This window comes from Oncorhynchus kisutch, linkage group LG10, assembly GCF_002021735.2.
Source record: "Oncorhynchus kisutch isolate 150728-3 linkage group LG10, Okis_V2, whole genome shotgun sequence".
Taxonomy (NCBI): domain Eukaryota; kingdom Metazoa; phylum Chordata; class Actinopteri; order Salmoniformes; family Salmonidae; genus Oncorhynchus; species Oncorhynchus kisutch.
Genome location: NC_034183.2, coordinates 25,087,648 through 25,110,820, shown reverse-complemented (window position 1 = coordinate 25,110,820; position 23,173 = coordinate 25,087,648). Strand labels below are relative to the sequence as shown.

The 23,173-nt window shown below is 42.2% G+C and overlaps 1 protein-coding gene and 1 long non-coding RNA gene across 6 annotated transcripts; both read left to right on the top strand.

Annotated features, from left to right (window-relative positions):
• The first annotated feature begins 436 nt into the window (after positions 1 to 436).
• LOC109897956 (replication factor C subunit 4) lies at positions 437 to 9,285 on the top strand. Of its 4 annotated transcripts, none has more exons than XM_020492647.2 (11): positions 437 to 570; positions 791 to 909; positions 1,222 to 1,300; positions 5,110 to 5,189; positions 5,325 to 5,444; positions 7,236 to 7,379; positions 7,550 to 7,670; positions 7,792 to 7,917; positions 8,043 to 8,123; positions 8,707 to 8,820; positions 8,934 to 9,285. In XM_020492647.2, exons 2-11 carry the CDS (start codon positions 797 to 799, stop codon positions 9,027 to 9,029), a joined length of 1,074 nt encoding a protein of 357 aa, XP_020348236.1. In that variant the 5' UTR covers positions 437 to 570; positions 791 to 796; the 3' UTR covers positions 9,030 to 9,285. The 4 variants fall into 4 exon arrangements, with proteins under 4 accessions (XP_020348236.1, XP_031689241.1, XP_020348237.1 ...); XM_031833381.1 differs by having other exon boundaries at positions 8,707 to 8,824; XM_020492648.2 differs by having other exon boundaries at positions 492 to 909; positions 8,707 to 8,824.
• Positions 9,286 to 17,409: 8,124 nt separating this feature from the next.
• LOC109898787 (uncharacterized) lies at positions 17,410 to 20,059 on the top strand. 2 transcript variants are annotated; one of them, XR_004211181.1, is made up of 5 exons: positions 17,410 to 17,470; positions 18,793 to 18,872; positions 18,962 to 19,023; positions 19,138 to 19,241; positions 19,336 to 20,059. It is a non-coding gene; the product is annotated as an uncharacterized LOC109898787 (long non-coding RNA). The 2 variants fall into 2 exon arrangements; XR_004211180.1 differs by having other exon boundaries at positions 18,793 to 19,023.
• Positions 20,060 to 23,173: the final 3,114 nt, after the last annotated feature.

Genomic DNA, 23,173 nt, shown 5'->3' with positions numbered 1-23,173 from the left:
GAATCAGGGCTGTACAGCAGATCTCATATGTGGAGGAGGTGAAGGGGCAAAGAGGCCACATACTGAAGAAGTGATCTGGATACACTCATTGTGAAGAAGGTGGATTTTGTAGCATATAGCCACAGTTATTAATTGTACTGCACAAGAGTCCAAGAAGCTGGACAAAATTGTAGACAAAACGTTTTTGGGCTCCAAGACTTCATGGCAGAAGCCCTGAACGGACTACTGTCATCAGAAAATGTCCCGCCCTCACAGGATCCATCTGAGTCTGTGTAAGGACCTGGTTTGTAATTAACAGAAAAACAAGTTAATTAGTTTAGCATTATTTCTAATATTAATATTTTTTACCACGCGTTATTTACTTGTTGCGGCTGTTTATTATCTACCCACACAGTAGGTAGCGAACGCCATTATAATTATACCAGAGAAGAAGAAGAACTCTCTGATTGGAGGGAAAATATTGACGTCGTAGACGGAAAAGGGCGTCGCATTTTCATTAGGGCGGGAAATCTACCACACATGTCAACAACTAACACAGTTCGAATGTTAACGCATTTTATATAGCTACAGGTAACCAAAGCTTGAAATCAACTGATAATCTGTAGCTAATTTACTTGCAAACTCTTCTGCGATCTTGTTACATTAGGGATCTCGCTAAGTGGTGGTTGTTATTGTTTAGCCAGCTAGCTAGCTAGCTTGCTTGTCACAGAAAGAGAACGTCGCCCTCTTTGACACGCAAGTATCGCTCAGTGACTTATGGGCACTGGTCTGTTTTCTAAATCCTATTTAGAGAGCCATGCAGGCGTTTTTGAAAGGAACATCTACTCAAGGCACCAGACCTCTGAAAGAGAAAGGTGCCGGGACCAGTGGAGAGAAGAAGCAGAAGTCTGTCCCCTGGGTTGAGAAATAGTAAGTTCAATTTCTCCGCGGCTGTAATGTAAGTCCTTGTGAATCTTCCTTCATAAAATTTTAATCCAGACACACAATGAACAGTTGCTATTCTTCCCTTAATTAAACTGCCAGGTCGCAGTTGTAAATGAGAACTTGTTCTCAACTGGCCTAACATTACCTGGTTAAATAAAGGTGAACAAATAATAATAATTCATGCAGCGGCAGGCAAAATATCTTTGTGATAAGTAGCTTGCTATGTTTAGTCAGAAAGAAAACCCTGCGTTAATATGATCAACTGCACACAGAAATCCATTGTTTGGCTGTTTACAGTAGACCAAAATGTATGGAAGAGGTGGCATTTCAAGAGGAGGTGGTTGCTGTGCTGAAGAAGACTATAGAGGGCGCCGATGTAAGTACCCTCTTCAGTTCCATGAGAGTGACGACTCATATGTCTAGGGTAAATACTGTCTGTTTGAATTTTACATATGCCCAGAGTGGATGAAAACGCACTTTGGTGATGACATTTCACTATGATGACATCCAAGACAAATATGATACTTTATGTTCTGAATCATTTCTTTGGGGTCTTTCTCTAACACATCATTACCATTATATCAAAAAAGTTGTATTTTGTAACCTTATACAGTTGAAGTCGGAAGTTGACATACACCTTAGCCAAATGCATTTAAACTCAGTTTTTCACAATTCCTGACATTTTAATCTGACATTTATTCCAGCTTTTATTTCTTTCATCACATTCCCAGTAGGTCAGAAGTTTACATACACATAATTAGTATTTGGTAGCATTGCCTTTAAATTGTTTAACTTGGGTCAAACATTTCAGGTAGCCTTCCACAAGCTTCCCACAATAAGTTGGGTGAATTTTGGCCCATTCCTCCTGACGGAGTAAGGAGTCAGATTTGTAGGCCTCCTTGCTCTCACAAGCTTTTTCAGTTCTGCCCTCAAATTTTCTATAGGTTGAGGTCAGGGTTTTGTGATGGCAACTCCAATACCTTGATTTTGTTGTCCTTAAGCCACTTTGCCACAACTTTGGAAGTATGCTTGGGGTCATTGTCCATTTGGAAGACCCATTTGCGACCAAGCGTTAACTTCCTGACTGATGTCTTGAGATGTTGCTTCAATATGTCCACATCATTTTCCAACCTCATGATGCCATCTATTTTGTGAAGTGCAAAGCACCCCCACAACATGATGCTGCCACCTCTGTGGTTCATGGTTGGGATGGTGTTCTTCGGCTTGCAAGCGTTCCCTTTTTTCCTCCAAACATAACAATGGTCATTATGGCCAAACAGTTCTGTTTTTGTTTCATCAGACCAGAGGACATTTCTCTAAAAAGTACGATCTTTGTCCCCATGTGCAGTTGCCAACTGTAGTCTGGCATTTTTATGGCGGTTTTGGAGCCGTGGCTCTTTCCTTACTGAGCGGCCTTTCAGGTTATGTCAATATAGGACTCGTTTTACTGTGGGTATAGATACCTTTGTACCTGTTTCCTCCAGCATATTCACAAGGTCCTTTGCTGTTGTTCTGGGATTGATTTGCACTTTTCGCACCAAAGTACGTTCATCTCTAGGAGAAAGAACACGTCTCCTGCCTGAGTGGTATGCTGCTGCGTGGTCCCATGGTGTTTATGCTTGCGTACTATTGTTTGTACAGATGAATGTGGTACCTTAAGGCGTTTGGAAATTGCTCCCAAGAAAGAACCTGACTTGTGGAGGTCTACAATATTTTTTTTCTGAGGTCTTGGCTGATTTCTTTAGATTTTCCCATGATGTCAAGCAAGGAGGCACTGAGTTTGAAGGTAGGCCTTGAAATACATCCACAGGTACACCTCCAATTGATGATGTCAATTAGCATATCAGAAGCTTCTAAAGCCATGACATAATTTTCTGGAATTTTCCAAGCTGTTTGAAGGCACAGCCAACTTAGTGTATGTAAACTTCTGACCCACTGGAATTGTGATACAGTGAAATAATCTGTCTGTAAACAATTGTTGGAAAAATTACTTGTGTCATGTACAAGTAGATGTCCTAACCGACTTGCCAAAACTATAGTTTAACAAGAAATTTGTGGAGTGGTTGAAAAACAAGTTTTAATGACTCCAACCTAAGTGTACGTAAGCTTTTTAAAATATATATCTATATTTTTTTACCTTTTTATTTAACTTGACAAGTCAGTTAAGAACAAATTCTTATTTTCAATGACTGCCTAGGAACAGTGGGTTAACTGCCTTGTTCAGGGGCAGAACGACAGACTTTTACCTTGTCAGCTCGGGGATTTGATCATGCAACCTTCCAGTTACTAGTCCAATGCTCTAACCACTAGGCTACCTGCCGCCCGACTTCAACTGCACATCTGATAATAATAAACTTTTACATTTTGTGGTCGTCGTCTTCAAGTTGTTTCACAAATGGCAAAATTTGCATGACATGAGCTGAATTAAATGTAAAAGGCTTTTAAAATTAAAAGCTTGGGGTACACTCAGTGCTCTGACATTTCACAGATGTTTTTTGTGAGTAGTCTTTGAGAAAGAACAGGAACTTGGTATTAATATGACCTGCGTATACTAAAATATGAAAATACTACATACCATGTCCCAAATCAATATATATCTTAATGGAGTGTAACGGTACACATTAGTAACGAACCATTATATTTGTGGACCTCTGTTCGGTCCGCACTATGAACCTGAATGGATGTATAAATAGATAAAACATCCTAACTGCAGTGTATGCCTCTTTTTAGTACTGTAAAGCTGAGCTTAAACATTTTAGGCTCCAGATGTTTTAACGGAATAGCCTATGTGCACGTTGTAATTATAATCTCAATTGCTTAATTTCATACTTTCCTTTTGGGAGGCGCAGCCAGAAACTAGTTCTCTACGATTGTGAGTATTGGGGTCGATAAACAAGAATTGGAGGATCCTCATCATTTAAATCTCCACTTTAGGACCATTTTGGCTTCCCAGTAGAAACAAAATGTATTTAACTTAGTAGGAAAGCAACTAAATGTATTTAACTTAGTAGGAAAGCAACTAAATGTATTTAACTTAGTAGGAAAGCAACTAAATGTATTGAATTTATTAGAACATTAATTAATTTGATGATGATAACACATGAACAAAATGGATAAGTAATTCTTGTTTTCCTTCAACCTTTTGAAGAAGCAACGGTGCGGGAATGCCCCTGTCTGTGTGTGTGCGTTTGTCTGCCACGGTGTAGCCCTTAGCAATTATGTTAATAACAACAGTCTTCTGGTAGATGGAAAGGCTTTCCCAAAAACCTCAATTAAATGTTAACTACAAAGTAGCCTATGCATACGTGACAGAATGATATCATGATTATTTGCCTCCCTCACTCCAGTGGTGATTTGCGATCACGTGGGCTACAGAAACACTGCTAACCAAGCAAGGCTCTTGCTGGTGTTCACCTAAATTAAATGGTAGATCTACACCCAAAAATGTACATTTCTTACATTTTTCCCAGACCTCAAATGGTCTCCTGATGTGGTTTAAGTGTTGTGAACATAGAAATTACACAAAATGTCATGTTCTGAGTGTGAAACCCTGACAAACAGGGAAAAATCTGAAACCTGGAAAAACCAAATGGAATTTGGCAAAAATATATATATATTTATATAATAATTTAATAAGGCCCTACATTATGGCTCATGATGTATTCCTGGGTTAGTTTTACATCTTTTGCCAAAACAAAAATGAACTACAGTAACTGTTGGCATTTCATTTTCCTGCTAAACCGAACCACGACCCCAAAACCGCACCGTGACCCCAAAACTGCAATATGTACCGAACCGTGGTTTTGAACTGTTACCACTTTACTATCTTACCTCCTATTGTTTCATTTGTTTCTGGATTTGAGAAGATGAGTTCAATGCTAAGCCTGTCAGGTAGCCTTAATTCTCACAACAGCATCCAGCCTAGCTGACACAATGCTATATTCCTGTTTTTATGACAAACATTTATCTGGCCTCCATTGATTTAGTCGTACTAATTTTGACCTGAATCCCTCTCTCATCAGAGAGTAAGAACTCCCCCAAAAATTGAATGGATTATGATAGAAACATGAGGTTTGGATCATTGGTTTTCTTAAAGGATTATCTACACAATTAACATTATTTTACCCATTGATCAAAAGATACATTTTTGATTGGACACCTTATATTATATAATCTCCATTGCAGCTCCCCAATCTGCTGTTCTATGGACCACCTGGAACAGGAAAGACCTCCACCATCCTGGCTGCAGCCAGGGAACTTTATGGGTGAGAGTGACTCACCAGCTTTACAGATTACTGCATGCCAACTCTCAGTTTATGCAGACTCTGCGTTTGTGGGTTTCAGCTGTACAGTGCTTGTATACACCACAGTCAGTTTTCCCTGTCTGTTCCTCTCCACAGGCCAGAGCTGTACCGACAGAGAGTCCTGGAACTGAACGCCTCTGATGAGAGAGGGATTCAGGTGGTCAGAGAGAAAGTCAAGAGATTTGCCCAGCTGACTGTAGCAGGACACCGCACTGAGCAAGTACCAGTTTCCTTAACCCTTTACACTCTCATACCTGTATACGGGTTAAAAATGGCATATTTGGGCACTGATAAACAGCCTAAATTGAAACGCAGTCGGTGTACTGTGTTAAAAAGACAAATACTATTGCAACCTCTTTGCAATAAGGAATTGAGACTAAAAGCTTGAAGTTTCAAGTGTTTTAATACCAAGGATACAGTCAGCTGAGTGGATGCATTTAGAAAGTTCACAGCACATTTTATACTCTTCCCTCCTTTTGGTCACACCCCTCTTGTAGGTGTCACCTCCCCAACTATACATTTTATGACCCCAATGAGTTTCCCTCTGGCTCCTGTGGAATGTCCATGGTCCGCTCTTTGTTTAGCCAGATGTCAGAATCCCCATCCGTCTTCTGTTCTGGGCCTGACCCTGCTCTCTGATCCTGGGCAATTGCCTCTTATCTGATTAGGTCAACATTTCTAAATTGGCGTACACACAGTTTCATGGCCTGAACTCCATTAATACTCACAGTAATCATTCTCTAAACAGGAAGCAAACAAACTGTAGTTTAACATAAAACATGTTACATTTTGACAGAATCCATCAACAGTAACATGCTATACATGACGTCAGAGCTCTGGCTCTGCGCTTCACAGCTCTGTATGGGTTTTGACGGACAGCCGTTCTGAATTTGAGCACCTCGCACGACAAGAATTTGCCCACATCCCTCCTGTTAATTTGCCAACTTTTACCAAAAAATGTTTTGTTTGAGTGTGGGAAATGCTGTAAATTTAGTAAAGTTGAGGATTATAATAAATATATCTTTGATGTCAAACAAGCAAATGAAATACCAAATGTGCACTTGACACATTCCAAATCATAAAACTCATGTCATATACAGTGTCAACTTTTATGATCACTGTTTGATGTACAGTTACAAGATGACATGTCGTCATAATCTGGGTTGTTCTGAACAGAATGAGTCTCTCTCTATTGTGAAGAAAATCCGCAGCGGAATGCGCACCGGAATGCACTCATGACTCCTTCATATGCGCTCCAAAATGTATGATCTGTTATCGTGAATTGCGTTGTGAACGCCTAATACTGTAATATTGTGTTTAGAACTTAGCTCAGGCATCATCAATTAGATTAAAGCTGCAGGCCAATTTAAAAACCAAATGTAATGTTTTTAGTTTTTTTGAGGGGATTGTCAGGGGGCTGGAACATAATTACAAATAATTTATAGACTGCAAATTGACAGCAAGAAGCTGAAACAGATGACTAAAACATAATCACTTCAAACCTTGCGTACATTTGTATACATTTACATACAGTATATCTTTATATTATGCTTGGTAATATTTTGGAGCTGATTTGCTGGTCTTTTTAAAGTTTTATTTTCAACAAATAAAAAAGTAAATATTTATTTTGCTCAAATTGGGGGGCAAAATAAAATTCACCTGAAGAATTTTTGGAATTCATTATCAACTTAAAAATACATGTAAAAAGCATGAAATCAACAGTGTAATGTTTGGACTCAGTCTTGTCAGGTGAACTGTTGTCCTCACCTTTGGTCTAATAATTTTGCCATAATCTCTAAACTGTTCCCTTACAATTTCTACCATTTATAATCCATATATTTCTTCTGTAAGAAACATTTCAATATAGCCAATTTCCACAAGTGTAAAATCTACACAACAGATCAGATCATATAACGCATGCCCTTTCCTTACCCCATATAACTGTCAGCATCTTGTTCATGTTAAATGATGATATCAAAGTTTCTTTCCCTTCCTTACCTCTGACAGTGGGAAACCATGCCCACCCTTTAAGATCATCATCCTGGATGAGGCTGACTCAATGACCAACGCTGCTCAGGCTGCTCTCAGACGCACCATGGAGAAGGAGTCCCGGACCACCCGCTTCTGTCTCATCTGCAACTATGTCAGCAGGTCAATTGGGTTTCAGACTCCAAGAGGCAATCTAGAATATTACATTAATATTGGGGGTTGGTTTAGGAGTCCAATACATAACAACACAAACTCTATAAGACACTTTACAACATGCTGTAATAAATGTTAAATCTGTTGCTAACTCAACTTGAATGTGATTTGATTTTCAGGATTATTGAGCCCTTGACATCCAGATGCTCAAAATTCCGCTTCAAACCTCTGGCCAATCAGGTCCAAGAAGAGCGCCTGCTAGAAATCTGTTACAAGGAGAATCTCAAGTACTCGAAGGAGGTGAGGATTGCAAACTGGCAATTGTCTTTGAAATAATATTTTTACAAAGAAATGCTCTGTACACACCTTTTTACTTAAATGAATCATCTTCCATTATCCTTAAAATTCTGTTTTCCTGCAGGGAATTGCAGCGTTGGTGAAGGTTTCAGAGGGGGATTTGAGAAAAGCCATAACCTTTCTTCAAAGTGCTGCACGGCTGAACACAGATAATGAGATCACGGAGAGCGCGGTCATAGAGATAGCAGGGGTGAGTGCTTCAACTGTATTACACTCAACATCAGTAATAGTTACCGGTTTTATGCACTGTGTGCAATCCTGTCAAAGGAGAGGTATCAAACGTTTGCTGACCATGCTCACATTCATCTTTTTAAGGTTGTTCCCCCCAAGATGATCGACAATTTGCTTAAAATCTGTTACAAGGGCACATTTGAAAAATTAGAGATTGCTGTTCGGGTATGTACATTGGTTTTCTATTGCTCCTTCAATACATATGGAAAGGAGTTCTTCATGTTCTACCATGACAGACTGACCAGGGTAAAGCTATGATCCCTTATTGATGTCACTTGTTAAATCCACTTCAATCAGTGTAGATGAAGGTGAGGAGGACCGGTTAAAGAATGATTTTTAAGCCTTGAGACAATTGAGACATGCATTGTGTATGTGTGAATGGGAAAGACTAATATTTAAGTGCCTTTGAACAGGGTATGGTAGTAGGTGCCAGGTGCACTGGTTTGTGTAAAGAACTGCAAAGCTGCTGGGGTTTTCACACTAAACAGTTTCCCGCGTGTAATCAAGAATGTTCCACCAACCAAAGGACATCCAGCTAACTTGACACAACTCTGGGAAGCATTGGAGACAACATGGGACAGCATCACTGTAGAATGCTTTCAACACCTTGTAGGGTCCATGCCCTGACAAATTGAAGCTGTTCTGCGGGCAAAAGGGGGTGGTGCAACACAATATTAGGAAGGTGTTCTTAATGTTTTGTATACTGCTCTCTACCAGACTATTCACCAGGCCATTCTGCCTCTTCCAGAACATGGTAGATGAAGGCTATGCCGCCACACAGATCATCAACCAGCTACACGAAGCCATCATAGAGGAAGAGCTGAACGACAAGCAGAAGTCTGCCATCACGGAAAAGATGGCAGTAGGTGTTTCAAAAGGGCATAACTTGCATTGTGGTAATATTATTATTTCAATAATGTTGTGATTACGATGCCTACAGTAGTAGTGACTTATTGATTTGTCTTCTACTTCCAGGTGGTTGATAAGTGTCTAGTGGATGGTGCAGATGAGTACCTGCAGATGCTGAGTCTGTGTTCTGTGATCTTGCAGCAAGCCACCCAGAGTAACTGACCCTACAACCTCTCCTCTACGTTTACATCCTAACCAACTGCTTTTTTTGATACATGTTTTTACTCATTAATCTAAATGTTTTCCTTTTAAATACTCTATTTGTTAGTCGGTGCTGTCATACTTCACGGGTCAGTTTCATTAAAAAGTACTGTGATTTCACATCTGGGTTGAGTCAGTTCGGAAATAACCACATGTAACCATATTTTATAAATAAATAAAGATATGGATGCATCTTTGCAGACATGCACATACTGTCCATAATATGCATCATATATAATCTCACATCAATGTATTTTAAAAGTATTGTAAGGACTCTGGGTTTATAAGCGCAGAAATCGAATATGCCGCACGAGCATTATTTTGCGGCACAGTCGATAGCGCGCCGGACGTCGGGCTCGAGACCTGCTCCCTGACTGTTTCATTACAGTTTGATTACAGACGTAACAGATCAACATTGTCAGTTTAGTGTAGTTAATACGTTGACTGCTTCAGCACGGCAAGCGTCTGCCAGGTCTGGTGTATGTGTACTGCCCTGTTTCTTCGATTCTGGTACAGTAGCTGATGGAGGTAGTCACATTTTTGAGTCATCCAGACATGCAGCAGCTACATCGCAAGGCTGAGAAAGGCCTTGCCTCGTCTCTTTGAGCCACTTCTCCATACAGGGATCACTATTCGTCTCACAAATATTGCGTAGGATGACAACGGCATGCCTGGGCCAGCACAGGGATCAGGGCATCTTGGCAGTTGTTGCGCTTCAAGCACTACCAGCAGGCTTTCGGGCACGAAAAGGTAGCCTCAATAGGTGTTTGTGCTCAGATGAGCATTGAATGTTAGTTGAAGTGACTCTGGATAACATTTGAGCAGCCAGCTCCGTAAAGGAAAGTTGCATCACCCAACAGCGCATAGCCGAGAGGTTGTCCCATGGGTTTGTGAGGTGTCCGTGGTGACAACTACCCTTCTTACCAACATTCATAGTTTGGAGTCCTTCAGCATGGTTGCATCACCAGTGCTGCCTTAAAGCCTACACGAAAGTCCCAGAATGGACCATGTCCATTCATAATGCACTGCATCAACGTGGAGGGCTATCCTTTGCTGTTTGGCGTTGATATTATACAGAAATGTGAAGGGAATTAATGACACCCGCACAATAAGGGAAACCCCACTGTGTTGAACCTGGCAGCAATTTCCTCCAGCTCCTGTTCACTTGGCTGATGAATGAGTGGCTTCAGTACTGTCACAACGATATTGTATATATCGTATACATGTGATTACTGTCGGGCTGTTCGTGCCAAGTAGTTCGCTGATAGAAAGTCTAAGTTGGTGGCAAACCATAACTATTGCCACACGTTTATCCAGGTAGGGTCTTTTACTTCTGGTCTGAGTTTGTCACAGAGTTGGTGGAATGTGTCGAGCCAGTCTTGAGGCTGGAACTTCATCACAACCCTCTCCCGCCAGTCTGACAGGATCTGCAGGTGAGTAGTCGTGAGGGAGCTTGTTGGTGTCTGAAATTAGAATATATATATATATATATATATATATATATATATGATAGATAGCAGTTAAATATTTGAATTCCCACTTTATATTTAATCACCTATTTGATTCTGCCATTGAAATACTGCATGCATTCTCTTGATACAGACACGTGATATGTCCATTTTTGACTGCACTGTATGCAGACGCCTCTTCATTTTGTTGAGGATATAGCTACATTTTATGTCTGAAATGACGTTCGATTTCCGTTTATCTATGATAGGGAAACTTTCTGAGATTTTATGATAAGGAAGGTGCATCTCTGCTAACTTTTAGGTGGTGCAATGATGACCATACCAAAAGGAGAAAATATTTTTTTGAAAGGGCACTGGTTCTCCATTTACCTGTCAGGATTAATCAATTATTATTTTAAATTTGTGTCATTGCATAGAAGGAGATTCACAACCTGATGCCCAACAACTCCCCAATGTCCTCTCCCAGCAAGCATGGTGACAGGTTCAACCCCTCCCGTGCAGGGGCCAACTGGAGCAGGATCAATCATTGTACAGTATGTCACTTTAACATCCTACCTTGTGAATTATGATGGGTAACTCCATTTGAATTCAATCACTTTTTGAAAGCACCCCTTTTGATTTGAACAAAAACTCCCGTACATATTTGCCTATTGTAGAAGTGCCCAGAAAGTGACTTATTGGACCTGAATGCCAAAACATTCAAGGGATAAAGGTGTTCAAAGTTGACCTATTATGCATACCCCACCATATTGTAAGACATACATTGTCTTAATCACTGGAAAATATAAGTTAACAATTGGGATATCGTATGTGAGAGAGTTTCTATCTACAAGCCATCAGACTGCTGAACATTTGAACTGGACTGACCACCTGCTCTGATTGCTTGCTACCAGATGTATTATGCTGCTCAGTTCATACACTGTTTATAAGCATTTAAATCATTGTGTGTGCCCACAGATGATCCATTATATTGACCAGATGCTCAAGTCGCCGCTCTATGGTAGGCAGTTAGCTTGGGTACCAGTCCGGGGTTTTAAATTCACAGAACTTTGCCAGTGACACACTGGGTTAGTACCAAGTGAAAACTACTGGCCCAAATGAGAAAATTATTGGCCCGGCCAAGATCACAGGAAAGTGAATTATGCATTCAGAATTTCAGTTGTGGGTGATTGAATGTTTCATTTTCAGTCTGGGCAAGTACCTTTTTATATAGCCAACCATAAAATCTGATTTTTACACTGATTGTTTGGAAAACAAAACAACCCCCCCCCCCCCCTCACAATGATGACATTGAGCCTATATTAAATAATTTAATATGTAATATTCCACTCAAGAAATCATCCCAATAACATATTGATGAAATGCATTCTCTTTAGGTATATGGTCCATATAATCAGGCAGGTGTGTCTGATGCAGCATATTGGCTACATGGCTGAAGCATGGGGTTACTCCTTTGCATTATTTACCACAATGGGCTTTATCTTTAGCTAGATCAGACTTTAAATATGATTTTGTTGCTTGTTTAATGTCCTAAAAAAACTCCCAGTGGCACTAATAAAATCACCAATCAATACAGTGTTTATTAATACAGTGTAATTGTGTGATTTTTTTACAATGAATTGAGTATAGGCCGACCACTTATGCCTTCGAATGGCTGAAGGCTTCACGTGGTTACTTTTTTCAAATTCTCATGCCAGACACTTGATTTTGTAAAACGCTGCCCTCTTGTGCAAAAATGGATGAAGTGTTGTTGAGAAATAAATCATTGCTCTTCACAATAATTGTCTTCAAAACTGTTGCATTTTACTGAGAATGCATTTAGGAATGTTGTGCAGTGACTGTGCTTATTAGAACACATTTATTTCTGCACAGCAATCAGCTGTGTGAGGAGTTGTGTGCTCTTGCCACCTGACAGTTGATATTCAGCCATAGCTGCATGAAGTATGGGTGCTGCATCACCCTCTGAAAAATCAGAATCTTAAAATATATATATATCATATATTTTTGAAAGAAAATATGATATATATATATTTATATCAATATGATATATGTACTGAACAAAAATATAAATGCAACATGAAACAATTTAAGATTTTACTGAGTTCCACGAAATTAGTCAATTTAAATAAATTAGACCCTAATCTATGGATTTCATGTGACTGGGAATACATCTGGGAACACAGATACTGTACATAAAATTTTTAAAAGTAGGGACGTGGATCAGAAAACCAGTTAGTATCTGGTGTGACCACCATTTGCCTCATGCAGCGTGACACATCTCCTTTGCATTGAGTTAATCAGGCTGTTGATTGTGGCCTGTGGAATTTTGTCTCACTTCTCTTAAATGGCTGAGCGAAGTTGCTGGATATTGGCGGGAACTGGAACGCTGTTGTGCACGACGACCCAGAGCATTCCAAACATACTCAATATGTAACGTGTCTGGTGAGTATGCAGGCCATAGAACAACTGGGTTATTTTCAGCTTCCAGGAATTGTGTACAGATCCTTGCGACATGAGGCCATGCATTATCATGCTGAAACATGAGGTGAAGACTTCGAATGAATGGTACGAAAATGAGCCTCAGGATCTCATCACAGTATCTCTGTGCATTCAAATTGCCGTCGATAAAATGCAATTGTGTTTGTTTTCCATAGTTTATGCCTGCCCATACCATAACACCACAACGTTGACATCCGCAAACTGCTCGCCCACACAAAGCCATACAATACAGCTTCTTGATATGCCACACCTGTCAGGTGGTGGATTATCTTGGCAAAGGAGAAATGCTCACTGACAGGGAAGTAAATACATTTGTGCCCAGAATTTGAGAGAAATGAGCTTCTTGTGCATATGGAACATTTCTGGGATCTTTAATTTCAGCTCATGTCGCATTTATATTTTTCAGTATACCATTTTTGGGGGTTTAGAAGAAGTGCAAGGTCGAATTGAGTTTGTTCACACGCGCACTTCACGAAGGTGGCATTCCCTAACGGAAATATGCAAATGCATGCTACAACGCACCAATAGGATCTCGCTTGCTCGTACTTGGCTTTTCCTACCTCCTTGCTTGTTCTGCCTACTATGCTTAATTTGCTCCCACTGTAAACGAGACAGATTTACTATGTTGGGTTAGTTATAGACATCTTTTGCAGAGCCGTTGTGAAGGAATTTGTCAAGGAAGTGACTTTGTTTATACAGGACCTCCAGCCCCCACCTGCTGTCTATTCTGTCTCCCTCTCGGGTGGCTTCTACCTCGGATTCAGATCCTCAGAGCTCCCCATCATCGGACTGTGAGGTTGTCTGAGACTCCGGCCCATTCATCATCCACGATGGATACTGCAGCTGGCTCGGGTCCATCGAGCCCCACCGCCCTTTGGTCCTCGTGGGGGTTTGCAAACCCACTCGAGGCGAAAGAACGGCTGGACCTCCTCAGCCATTGCACCAGATGTCGTCATTGGCAGCTCTATGGTAAATAACATCTTGGGTCTCAGGGCAAAAGCCCTGTGCTATCCTGGAGCACGAGCACAGGACATTACGAGGCTGCTTCAGGAGCTGCAGCTGTTGTAGTCCATGTGGAGTCAAATGACATTAGGAGGGCTAGCTCAGAACTGCTGAATTTTTAAAATAACTGATTTTAGCTCTGAAAGATTCCAAAAAGCGTCAAATTTATTTCAGGTCCGGTACCAATGTTGGGCCGCAGGTGTGAAAGATTCAGCAGGCTACTGGCATTACACACTTGGCTAAAAGATTAGCTCTTTTGGATCAACTTTTATAGATTACTTTGACACCTTCTGGAAACAGACGGTGCTCTACAGGAATGACAGAGTCCATCCAAATCATCTTGGATCCTGGACTCTGTTTATGCATTTCAAGGCTTCGTTTAGACTGACATATCAATGGCCCAAGACCAGCTCAGATAATCCCTACCATTGTGTCGCTGAGTTGACGTAATTCTGCAGCAAATGTACATTATCATAGGGGTGTTGGCAGTCACAATGTAAGTAAGCTAATTTGTCCCTCTAACTCCCCTGAATGCCTCTGTCGATCCTACAGCTATTGTATGCAGTAATCATATGTACGCTGCTCAAAAAAATAAAGGGAACACTTAAACAACACAATGTAACTCCAAGTCAATCACACTTCTGTGAAATCAAACTGTCCACTTAGGAAGCAACACTGATTGACAATACATTTCACATGCTGTTGTGCAAATGGCATAGACAACAGGTGGAAATTATAGGCAATTAGCAAGACACCCCCAATAAAGGAGTGGTTCTGCAGGTGGTGACCACAGACCACTTCTCAGTTCCTATGCTTCCTGGCTGATGTTTTGGTCACTTTTGAATGCTGGCGGTGCTTTCACTCTAGTGGTAGCATGGGACGGAGTCTACAACCCACACAAGTGGCTCAGGTAGTGCAGCTCATCCAGGATGGCACATCAATGCGAGCTGTGGCTAGAAGGTTTGCTGTGTCTGTCAGCGTAGTGTCCAGAGCATGGAGGTGCTACCAGGAGACAGGCCAGTACATCAGGAGACGTGGAGGAGGCCGTAGGAGGGCAACAACCCAGCAGCAGGACCGCTACCTCCGCCTTTGTGCAAGGAGGAGCACTGCCAGAGCCCTGCAAAATGACCTCCAGCAGGCCACAAATGTGCATGTGTCTGCTCAAACGGTCAGAAACAGACTCCATGAGGGCCCGACGTCCACAGGTGGGCTGTAAGCACAACCCCCAACACCGTGCAGGACGTTTGGCATTTGCCAGAGAACACCAAGATTGGCAAATTCGCCACAAATTCGCCGTGGAGAACGTTCTGCTGCCTGCAACATCCTCCATGACCGGTTTGGCGGTGGGTCAGTCATGGTGTGGGGTGGCATTTCTTTGGGGGGCCACACAGCCCTCCATGTGCTCGCCAGAGGTAGCCTGACTGCCATTAGGTACCAAGATGAGATCCTCAGACCCCTTGTGAGACCATATGCTGGTGCGGTTGGCCCTGGGTTCCTCCTAATGCAAGACAATGCTAGACCTCATGTGGCTGGAATGTGTCAGCAGTTCCTGCAAGAGGAAGGTATTGATGCTATGGACTGGCCTGCCCGTTCCCCAGACCTGAATCCAATTGAGCACATCTGGAACATCATGTCTCGCTCCATCCACCAACCACAGACTGTCCAGGAGTTGGCGGATGCTTTAGTCCAGGTCTGGGAGGAGATCCCTCAGGAGACCATCTGCCACCTCATCAGGAGCATGCCCAGGCGTTGTAGGGAGGTCATACAGGCACGTGGAGGCCACACACACTACTGAGCCTCATTTTGACTTGTTTTAAGGACATTACATCAAAGTTGGATCAGCCTGTAGTGTAGTTTTCCACTTTAATTTTGAGTGTGACTCCAAATCCAGACCTCCATGGGTTGATAAATTTGATTTTTGATAATTTTTGTGTGATTTTGTTGTCAGCACATTCAATTATGTAAAGAAAATATATTGAATAAGAATATTTAATTCATTCAGATCTAGGATGTGTTATTTTAGTGTTCCCTTTATTTTTTTGAGCAGTGTATATGAACCAGAGTTACACTGTTAGCACTGAGGCACTTAGTAGGATGTCCCCTGTGTGCAGCTGAAACATTAACAACATTGTAATGTCTACTTCTAGATCTTTTTTGTCTAGATCTGCCCTTTTCACCTCTACCATTGTAAATGGTGCATTCAACACATCATTTACATCCTCCCTCCTATCCAGCACTCCAGGATGCTCCTCTCTTGTTCTCTCTCTCCCCCTCTGCCCCTCCTCTGACAAATTTGCCGAGCTATGCACTTGGACAAACGCTTCGGCCATCATCTTTGCTATCTCCTCATCTTACGACCACATCCTCCCCAGTCGTCAACACTGGATAATCCCACTCCCTTCTGACCCCACTCATCCGCTTAATCATCCCCCACACTTCTCCCACTGGTGTCGTCCTTCCAATGGTGTCACAGAACCGACACCAACATGACTTCTTTGCCTGACGAATAGTTCTCCTCACCAGAGCCTGGGCCTGCTTATACTGAATCAGATGTTGGATGTTGTGTCCTTTTCAGTACTCTAAATGCCCTGTTCCTACTCCTCACCATTGCCCCACACTCCTCTGTCCACCATGCGACTGCTTTCCTCCTCCTCCCTGAACTCTTAGGTATCTGCTCCCACTAACGCTATTCTCACCCAGTTATTCATACTATCCACTTCCCCTCTCAAATCCACCCGAGCCATCACCCGCTCACTTAACTCCTGAAACTGATCCCACTTTGCCCTTTCAATCACCCACCTGCCTACTCCATCCACTGACACCTCCACCTCCCTCTGGCCTACTGTGCATACTATGGGGTAATGATCACTCCCTACTGTTGACTCCTCCCATTCCTCACACTCACAGATTCCTGCCATCACACAAGATACCAGAGTGAGGTCCATTGCAGACTCTTTCCCTTTAACTACATCAATCCTAATGTGCTTAATTTTAAGAAATTATAAAATTGTTTTACAACACTATTTTTAAGCTTTTAAATGATATCGAACTCAACCGTTTATCTTTTCCAGTGATAAAAACATGGATGTCGCATAATATGGTGGGGTATGCAAAAAGGGGCTACTTTAAGCACCTTTATCTCATAAATGTTTTGGCATTCAGGTAAAAAAAAAAAGTCACTTTCTGGCCACTTTTTCCATGGCCAAGCATGTGCAGTATATTTTCTTTTTTTTTATATCAAAAGGAATGCTGTCAAAAAGTCAATGAATTTAAATAGATTTCCCCTGATACATTAACTCCCTATAGCTTAATTTGACAAATTTAGTCAGCTCATGGATCATTTAAAAAAAAAATGTCATTTGTGTTTTTAGGAAAATGAGCGATCAAGTCAGAATGGAAAAAGAAAGGATGCAACATCTGACAGCAACCAAGGTAAGTAACATGACAAACTAAGCCACATCATAGGAAATTACCAGCACCTAAGAAAGGCATACAGTGTGCACTCCTTCGACCTCTCTCTTCAAGAAGCTGTTTTTGCCCACAGGTTTGATGCTGACTGGATGTTTTTTATTTGTCGCAACATTCTCGGTAAATCCTAGACTCTGTTGTGCATGAAAAGCCCAGCAGTGCAGCAGTTTGAGATATTGGATCCGGCAAGCCTGGCACCGACGATTATGCCACGTTCAAAGTCGCTTAGGTCACTCGTTTGGCCAATTTTAAGGTTCACTCGAACAGTGGATGACTCGATGCCCATCTGCCTGCTTTATATAGCAAGCCATGGCCAAATGACTCACGGTTTGTAGGAGCGATTCATTTTCGTGAATGGGATGGTGTATCTAATAAACTGGCCGGTGAGTGTATAATTTCAATAATTGCGCAAGCTGAAAGGCTGGCCACAAACAAACAAATACCGGCTCAGTACAACAGTGGTGTGCCGAACGGCATCTTGGAACACACAACTCGTCCGTTCTTGTCATGGATGGCTATTGCAGCAGACGAACCCGGTGTGGTCGAAACGGCTCAATTTGAGGAGTGGAAAAACATTGCCTGGAAAATGACAGCGAGTTCAATTTAGTTGAGTGGCCCTGCGCAGACCTCAACCCAATAGAGCATCTTTGTGATGAGATGGAACGGGCTGCTGGCAGCATGAATGTATCGCCGTCCAATCTGCAGCAACTGCGTTATGCCATCGCGTCAGCATGGACCAACATCTCTGTGGAACATTTCGACACCTTGTAGAATGCCCCGAATAATTCAGGTTGTTCTGGAGGCAAAGGGGGGCCAACCCGGTACTAGATGGGTGTACCAAATAAACTATTTGGTAAGTGTACATTCATGTAACTGTGGTTCTCTATTAGCGGATGGGCTGGTCTTATCTGCTTTGCTGAAAAATTAGCTGCTCGGAGCAGACATCAACAAAGGACCCCCAGACAGAGGACAAACAGTTGCAGCCCTCCACACTAGAAAAGATGAGTCTCTTTGGTGTAAGAATGTCTCACTGTATCTCTCATTTCCAAGCTACATGGAGTTATTTGGAGCAAGGTCTGACCCAAATCTATCTTTTATGTGCAGTACTCTCAGTGCTTAGAGATCCACACTAGATGAGGACAACAGAATGTCTCTCAACTTGTTGTCACCTGTCAGTAGTAAAAGGGGAATGGATCGAATGGCAGCCTCTCTGTAAAGATGCAGAGTGGTTACTGTTAACTACAAATCAACGTTAATTTCATTTGGTTTGTTTTCTGTCTTTGCAGTCAGAAGTTCCAACTGTCACCTTGGAAGCTGACTACAGGATGACTTCTACCTCAACCTCGTGGACTGGTCTGCTCTAATGGTGCTAAGCAAGCTTAGGCACTTGTCTATCTCTGGAGTGCCTGTTCATTTCTATACAAGCCCCCAGATGTGCATTGATTTATTTTTCAGGTAACTCGTCTGTGTGATTTAGCAGTGGAGGGAGATTCTGTTACATCCGTGGGCTGGTCAGAGTGAGTAAATTCAACTCCATATAATCTGCAGTTTGTCAGTCCCACCATAACACCTTTTACATCTGGTGTTTTTGTGTGGTTTGCTGACTCTAATGCTGTGTGTTTCTGATTTAGGGGCAATCATGTGGCAGTCGGGCCTCACAAAGGCTACGTATAGATCTGGGATGCAGCAGCTGGCAAAAAGCTTTTTACACTAGAGGGACACACTGCTAGAGTTGGTGAGCATTCAGGGGGGAAAAACACCCTTCTGTGGAAATGTCCATTATAGATGTTGCATATTGGTTGTTCATTTCATCAGTCTCTTTGGCATAGAACGCAGACCAGTTGCCATCAGGCAGTCGAGACCTTATGATCCTGCAGATGATTCACACATACCTCTCCAGTCTGAGCACCGGTTGCAGGGTCACCTGCAGAAGGTGTGTGTGGTCTGAAGTGGAGTACAGAGAGCCACGGGAAGTAGTGCTGCAGCACCCACTGATAAATCAAAATAAATACAATTATAAACATTTAAAAAGGAATAGACTAATGATTGAATGCCTTGAATTCATCACAGGACATTCATCAACATAATGCAAAATAATGAACCAACATCTTATCATAGAGGATGGAGGAGCAAAGAACTGTGTTTACTTTGTCACTCGGAAACAATTGAAACTGGACCATTAACAGATTTTTTTTTGTTTTTTTGTCATCATTTTTTCAATTATTGTCCAGTTCAATTTACAGTTTTGATTTTTGTATTCCATGTCTATGATGAAACTATGTGTTAAAGGAGGGTTAAGATCTAAACTTTGAGTTGATGATGTTACAGTCAGGTCATATTATTTGCCATTTAAAAATATATATTTTATTGTTGTATGGACTTGGGCAAGATGCATAATATAATGGGACAATGGGACACTCATGGAAGTCCAGTTTCTTTAAATTGCTAGTAAACATGTCAAAGCACTACATTGAATATAGTATGGCGGAAAAAACGAAACTAAGTAAAATGTGGGGAATTAACAGAAAATGTATGCAAATCAAGAATAAGAGTATTGGCAAAACATGTCTAGTGTTTTCATTTCCACACACAACTGCTTATACATATCATTTTCTTTCTTCTGTGATTTCAAGTAATTGTAATTTGTCAATCTCAACAGCCATCTGGTTTTGGCCTATATAGATATTGATTATTTGCAATAATATGTACATATTTATATGGAATGGAATAAGCAGATTTATCTAAATCTATGACACTGAGTATAAGGTTTCCTTTTTATTGAAGGAAGTGGAGTGGATGCAGGCTGTGATCCCTTTTCCTTTGACAGTTCTGTTGTAGATCGTTGCACGTTCTGTTGATCCTATAAAATAGCAAACGTCACCGGATATGATAAAAGGGCCAACTGAAGGGGAAGATTCCCAGTGTATGTGATGCTCGTCGTTTGGTGTGATGCAGACAGAGTGGCGAGAGTGGTGAAATAAGTCATTGTCTGTTATTTTGAGTTTTGATGTTGAGTCTTTGCCCGACAAAGTGATGTTAGGATATATAATTTATCCTGTACAAGCTTTTGTACCGAATACATTACGCTGTTACAGGTGTCAAGCTTATGGGCATGTGGCAGCAGTGTGTAGCAGGGATGTTCCTAGGTGTGAGAAGAGTGCAGAAGGACAAGAGAAAGGACTGTGTAGCATTGGGTAAAGTAGTGGTATCTGTTGATTGTAGGGGTGCCCATGGGGCTGGGGCTCAGAAATGTCCTGTGCGAGAGAGGCAGGTTGAGGTTTCAGGGTTAGAGTAGTGCAGAAGTTGTCATATGCCAAGGCAGTGAAGAAAGTAGAGAAAGACGGGTCAAGGATGAGGGATCCTGAGAGGAGTGGTGTGCGTATTAGATCTGTACCAGTACAGAGGGATAGGCCGTCAAGTGATATATGTTTCAATAAGATTAGATTTTTAGCATTTATAGCAATGGTTATCAACTGTACTGCAGGAATGTTGCAGAAAATTGAGGTTGTGGTGGCAGCTGCAGAGAAGTATTTGGTTGTGTGAGACTTGACATCAGAAGAGTAACGGTGCGTTAAGTGGTGGTGTCCCATCCCTTTAAGTTGTTGGCATGAGGTAGTAGTAAATAGATTTAAATAAATCTAAATCAAATCACATTTTATTTGTCACATACGCCAAATAAAACAGGTGTAGACCTTATAGTGAAATGCTTACTTACAAGCCCTGAACCAACGATGCAGTTAAGAAAATACCTAAAAAATGAAAATTAAGAAAAAAATAAGAGCTAAAACAAATAATTAAAGAGCAGCAGTGAATAACAATAGCGGGGCTAAATACAGGGGGTACCGATACAGAGGCAATGTGTCAATGTGCGGTGGCACCAGTATCGAGGTAATTGAGATAATTATGTACATGCAGACAGGGTTGTTAAAGTGGCTATGCATAGATAATAACAGAGAGCAGTAGCAGCATGGGGGGTGCAAATAGTCTGGGTAGCCATTTGACTAGCTATTCAGGAGTCTTATGGCTTGGGGATAGAAGCTGTTTAGAACCCTCTTGGTAGCAGAGAGAACAGTCTATGACTAGGGTTGCTGGAGTCTTTGACGATTTTTAGGGCCTTCTTCTGACACCGCCTGGTATAGAGGTCCTGGATGGCAGGAAGCTTGACCCCGGGGATGTACTGGGCCGTACGCACTACCCTTTGTAGTGCCTTGCAGTCGGAGGCCGAGCAGTTGCCATACCAGGCAGTGATGCAACCCATCAGGATGTTCTTGATGGTGCAGCTGTAAAATCGTTTGAGGATCTGAGGACCCATGGCAAATCTTTTCAGTCTCCTGAGGGTGAATAGGTTTTGTCATGCCCTCTTCACGTCTTGGTGTGCTTGGACCATGTTAGTTTGTTGTTAATGTGGACGCCAAGGAACTTGAAGCTCTCAACCTGCTCCACTACAGCCCTGTCGATGAGAATGGGGGCGTGCTCGGTCCTCTTTCTCCTGTAGTCCACAATCATCGCCATTGTCATGATCACGTTGAGGGAGAGGTTGTTGTTCTTGCACCACATGGTCAGATCTCTGACCTCCCTATAGGCTGTCTCATTGTTGTCAGTGATCAGACCTACCACTATTGTCATCATCAAACTTAATGATGGTGTTGGAGTTGTACCTGGCCGTGCAGTCATGATTGAACAGGGAGCACAGGAGGGGACTGAGCACGCACCCCTGAGGGGCCCCTGTGTTGAGGATCAGCGTGGCGGATGTGTTGTTACCTACCCTTACCACCTGGGGGTGGCCGGTCAGGAAGTCTAGGATCCAGTTGCAGAGGGAGCTGTTTAGTCCCAGGGTCCTTAGCTTAGTGATGAGTTTTGAGGGCACTATGGTGTTGAATGCTGAGCTGTAGTCAATGAATAGTATTCTCATGTAGGTGTTCCTTTTGTCCAGGTGAGAAAGGGCAGTGTGGAGTGCAATAGAGATTGCATCATCTGTGGATCTGTTGGTGCGGTATGCAAATTGGAGTGGGTCTAGGGTTTCTGGGATAATGGTGTTGATGTAAGCCATGACCAGCCTTTCAAAGCATTTCATGCCTACAGACGTGAGTGCTACGGGTCAGTAGTCATTTAGGCAGGTTACTGTTCTTGGGCACAGGGACTATGGTGGTCTGTTTGAAACATGTTGGCATTACAGACTCAGACAGGGAGAGGTTGAAAATGTCAGTGATGACACTTGGTCAGCGCATGCTTGGAGTACACGTCCTGGTAATCCGTCTGGCCCAGCGGCCTTGTGAATGTTGACCTGTTTAAAGGTCTTACTCACGTCGGCTGCGGAGAGTGTGATCACACAGTCGTCCGGAACAGCTGATGCTCTCATGCATGTTTCAGTGTTTCTTGCTTCGAAGCTCGCCTTGGTAGGCTTGTATCACTGGGCAGCTCTCGGCTGTGCTTCCCTTTGTCGTCTGTAATCATTTGCAACCCCTGCCACATCCGACAAGCTTCAGACCCGGTGTAGTATGATTCGATCTTAGTCCTGTATTGACACTTTGCTTGTTTGATGGTTTGTCGGAGGGCATAGCAGGATTTCTTATAAGCTGCCACGGTCGCTATGGAAAGCGGCAGCTCTACCCTTTAGCTCAGTGCGAATTATGCCTGTAATCCATGGCTTCTGGTTGGGGTATGTAC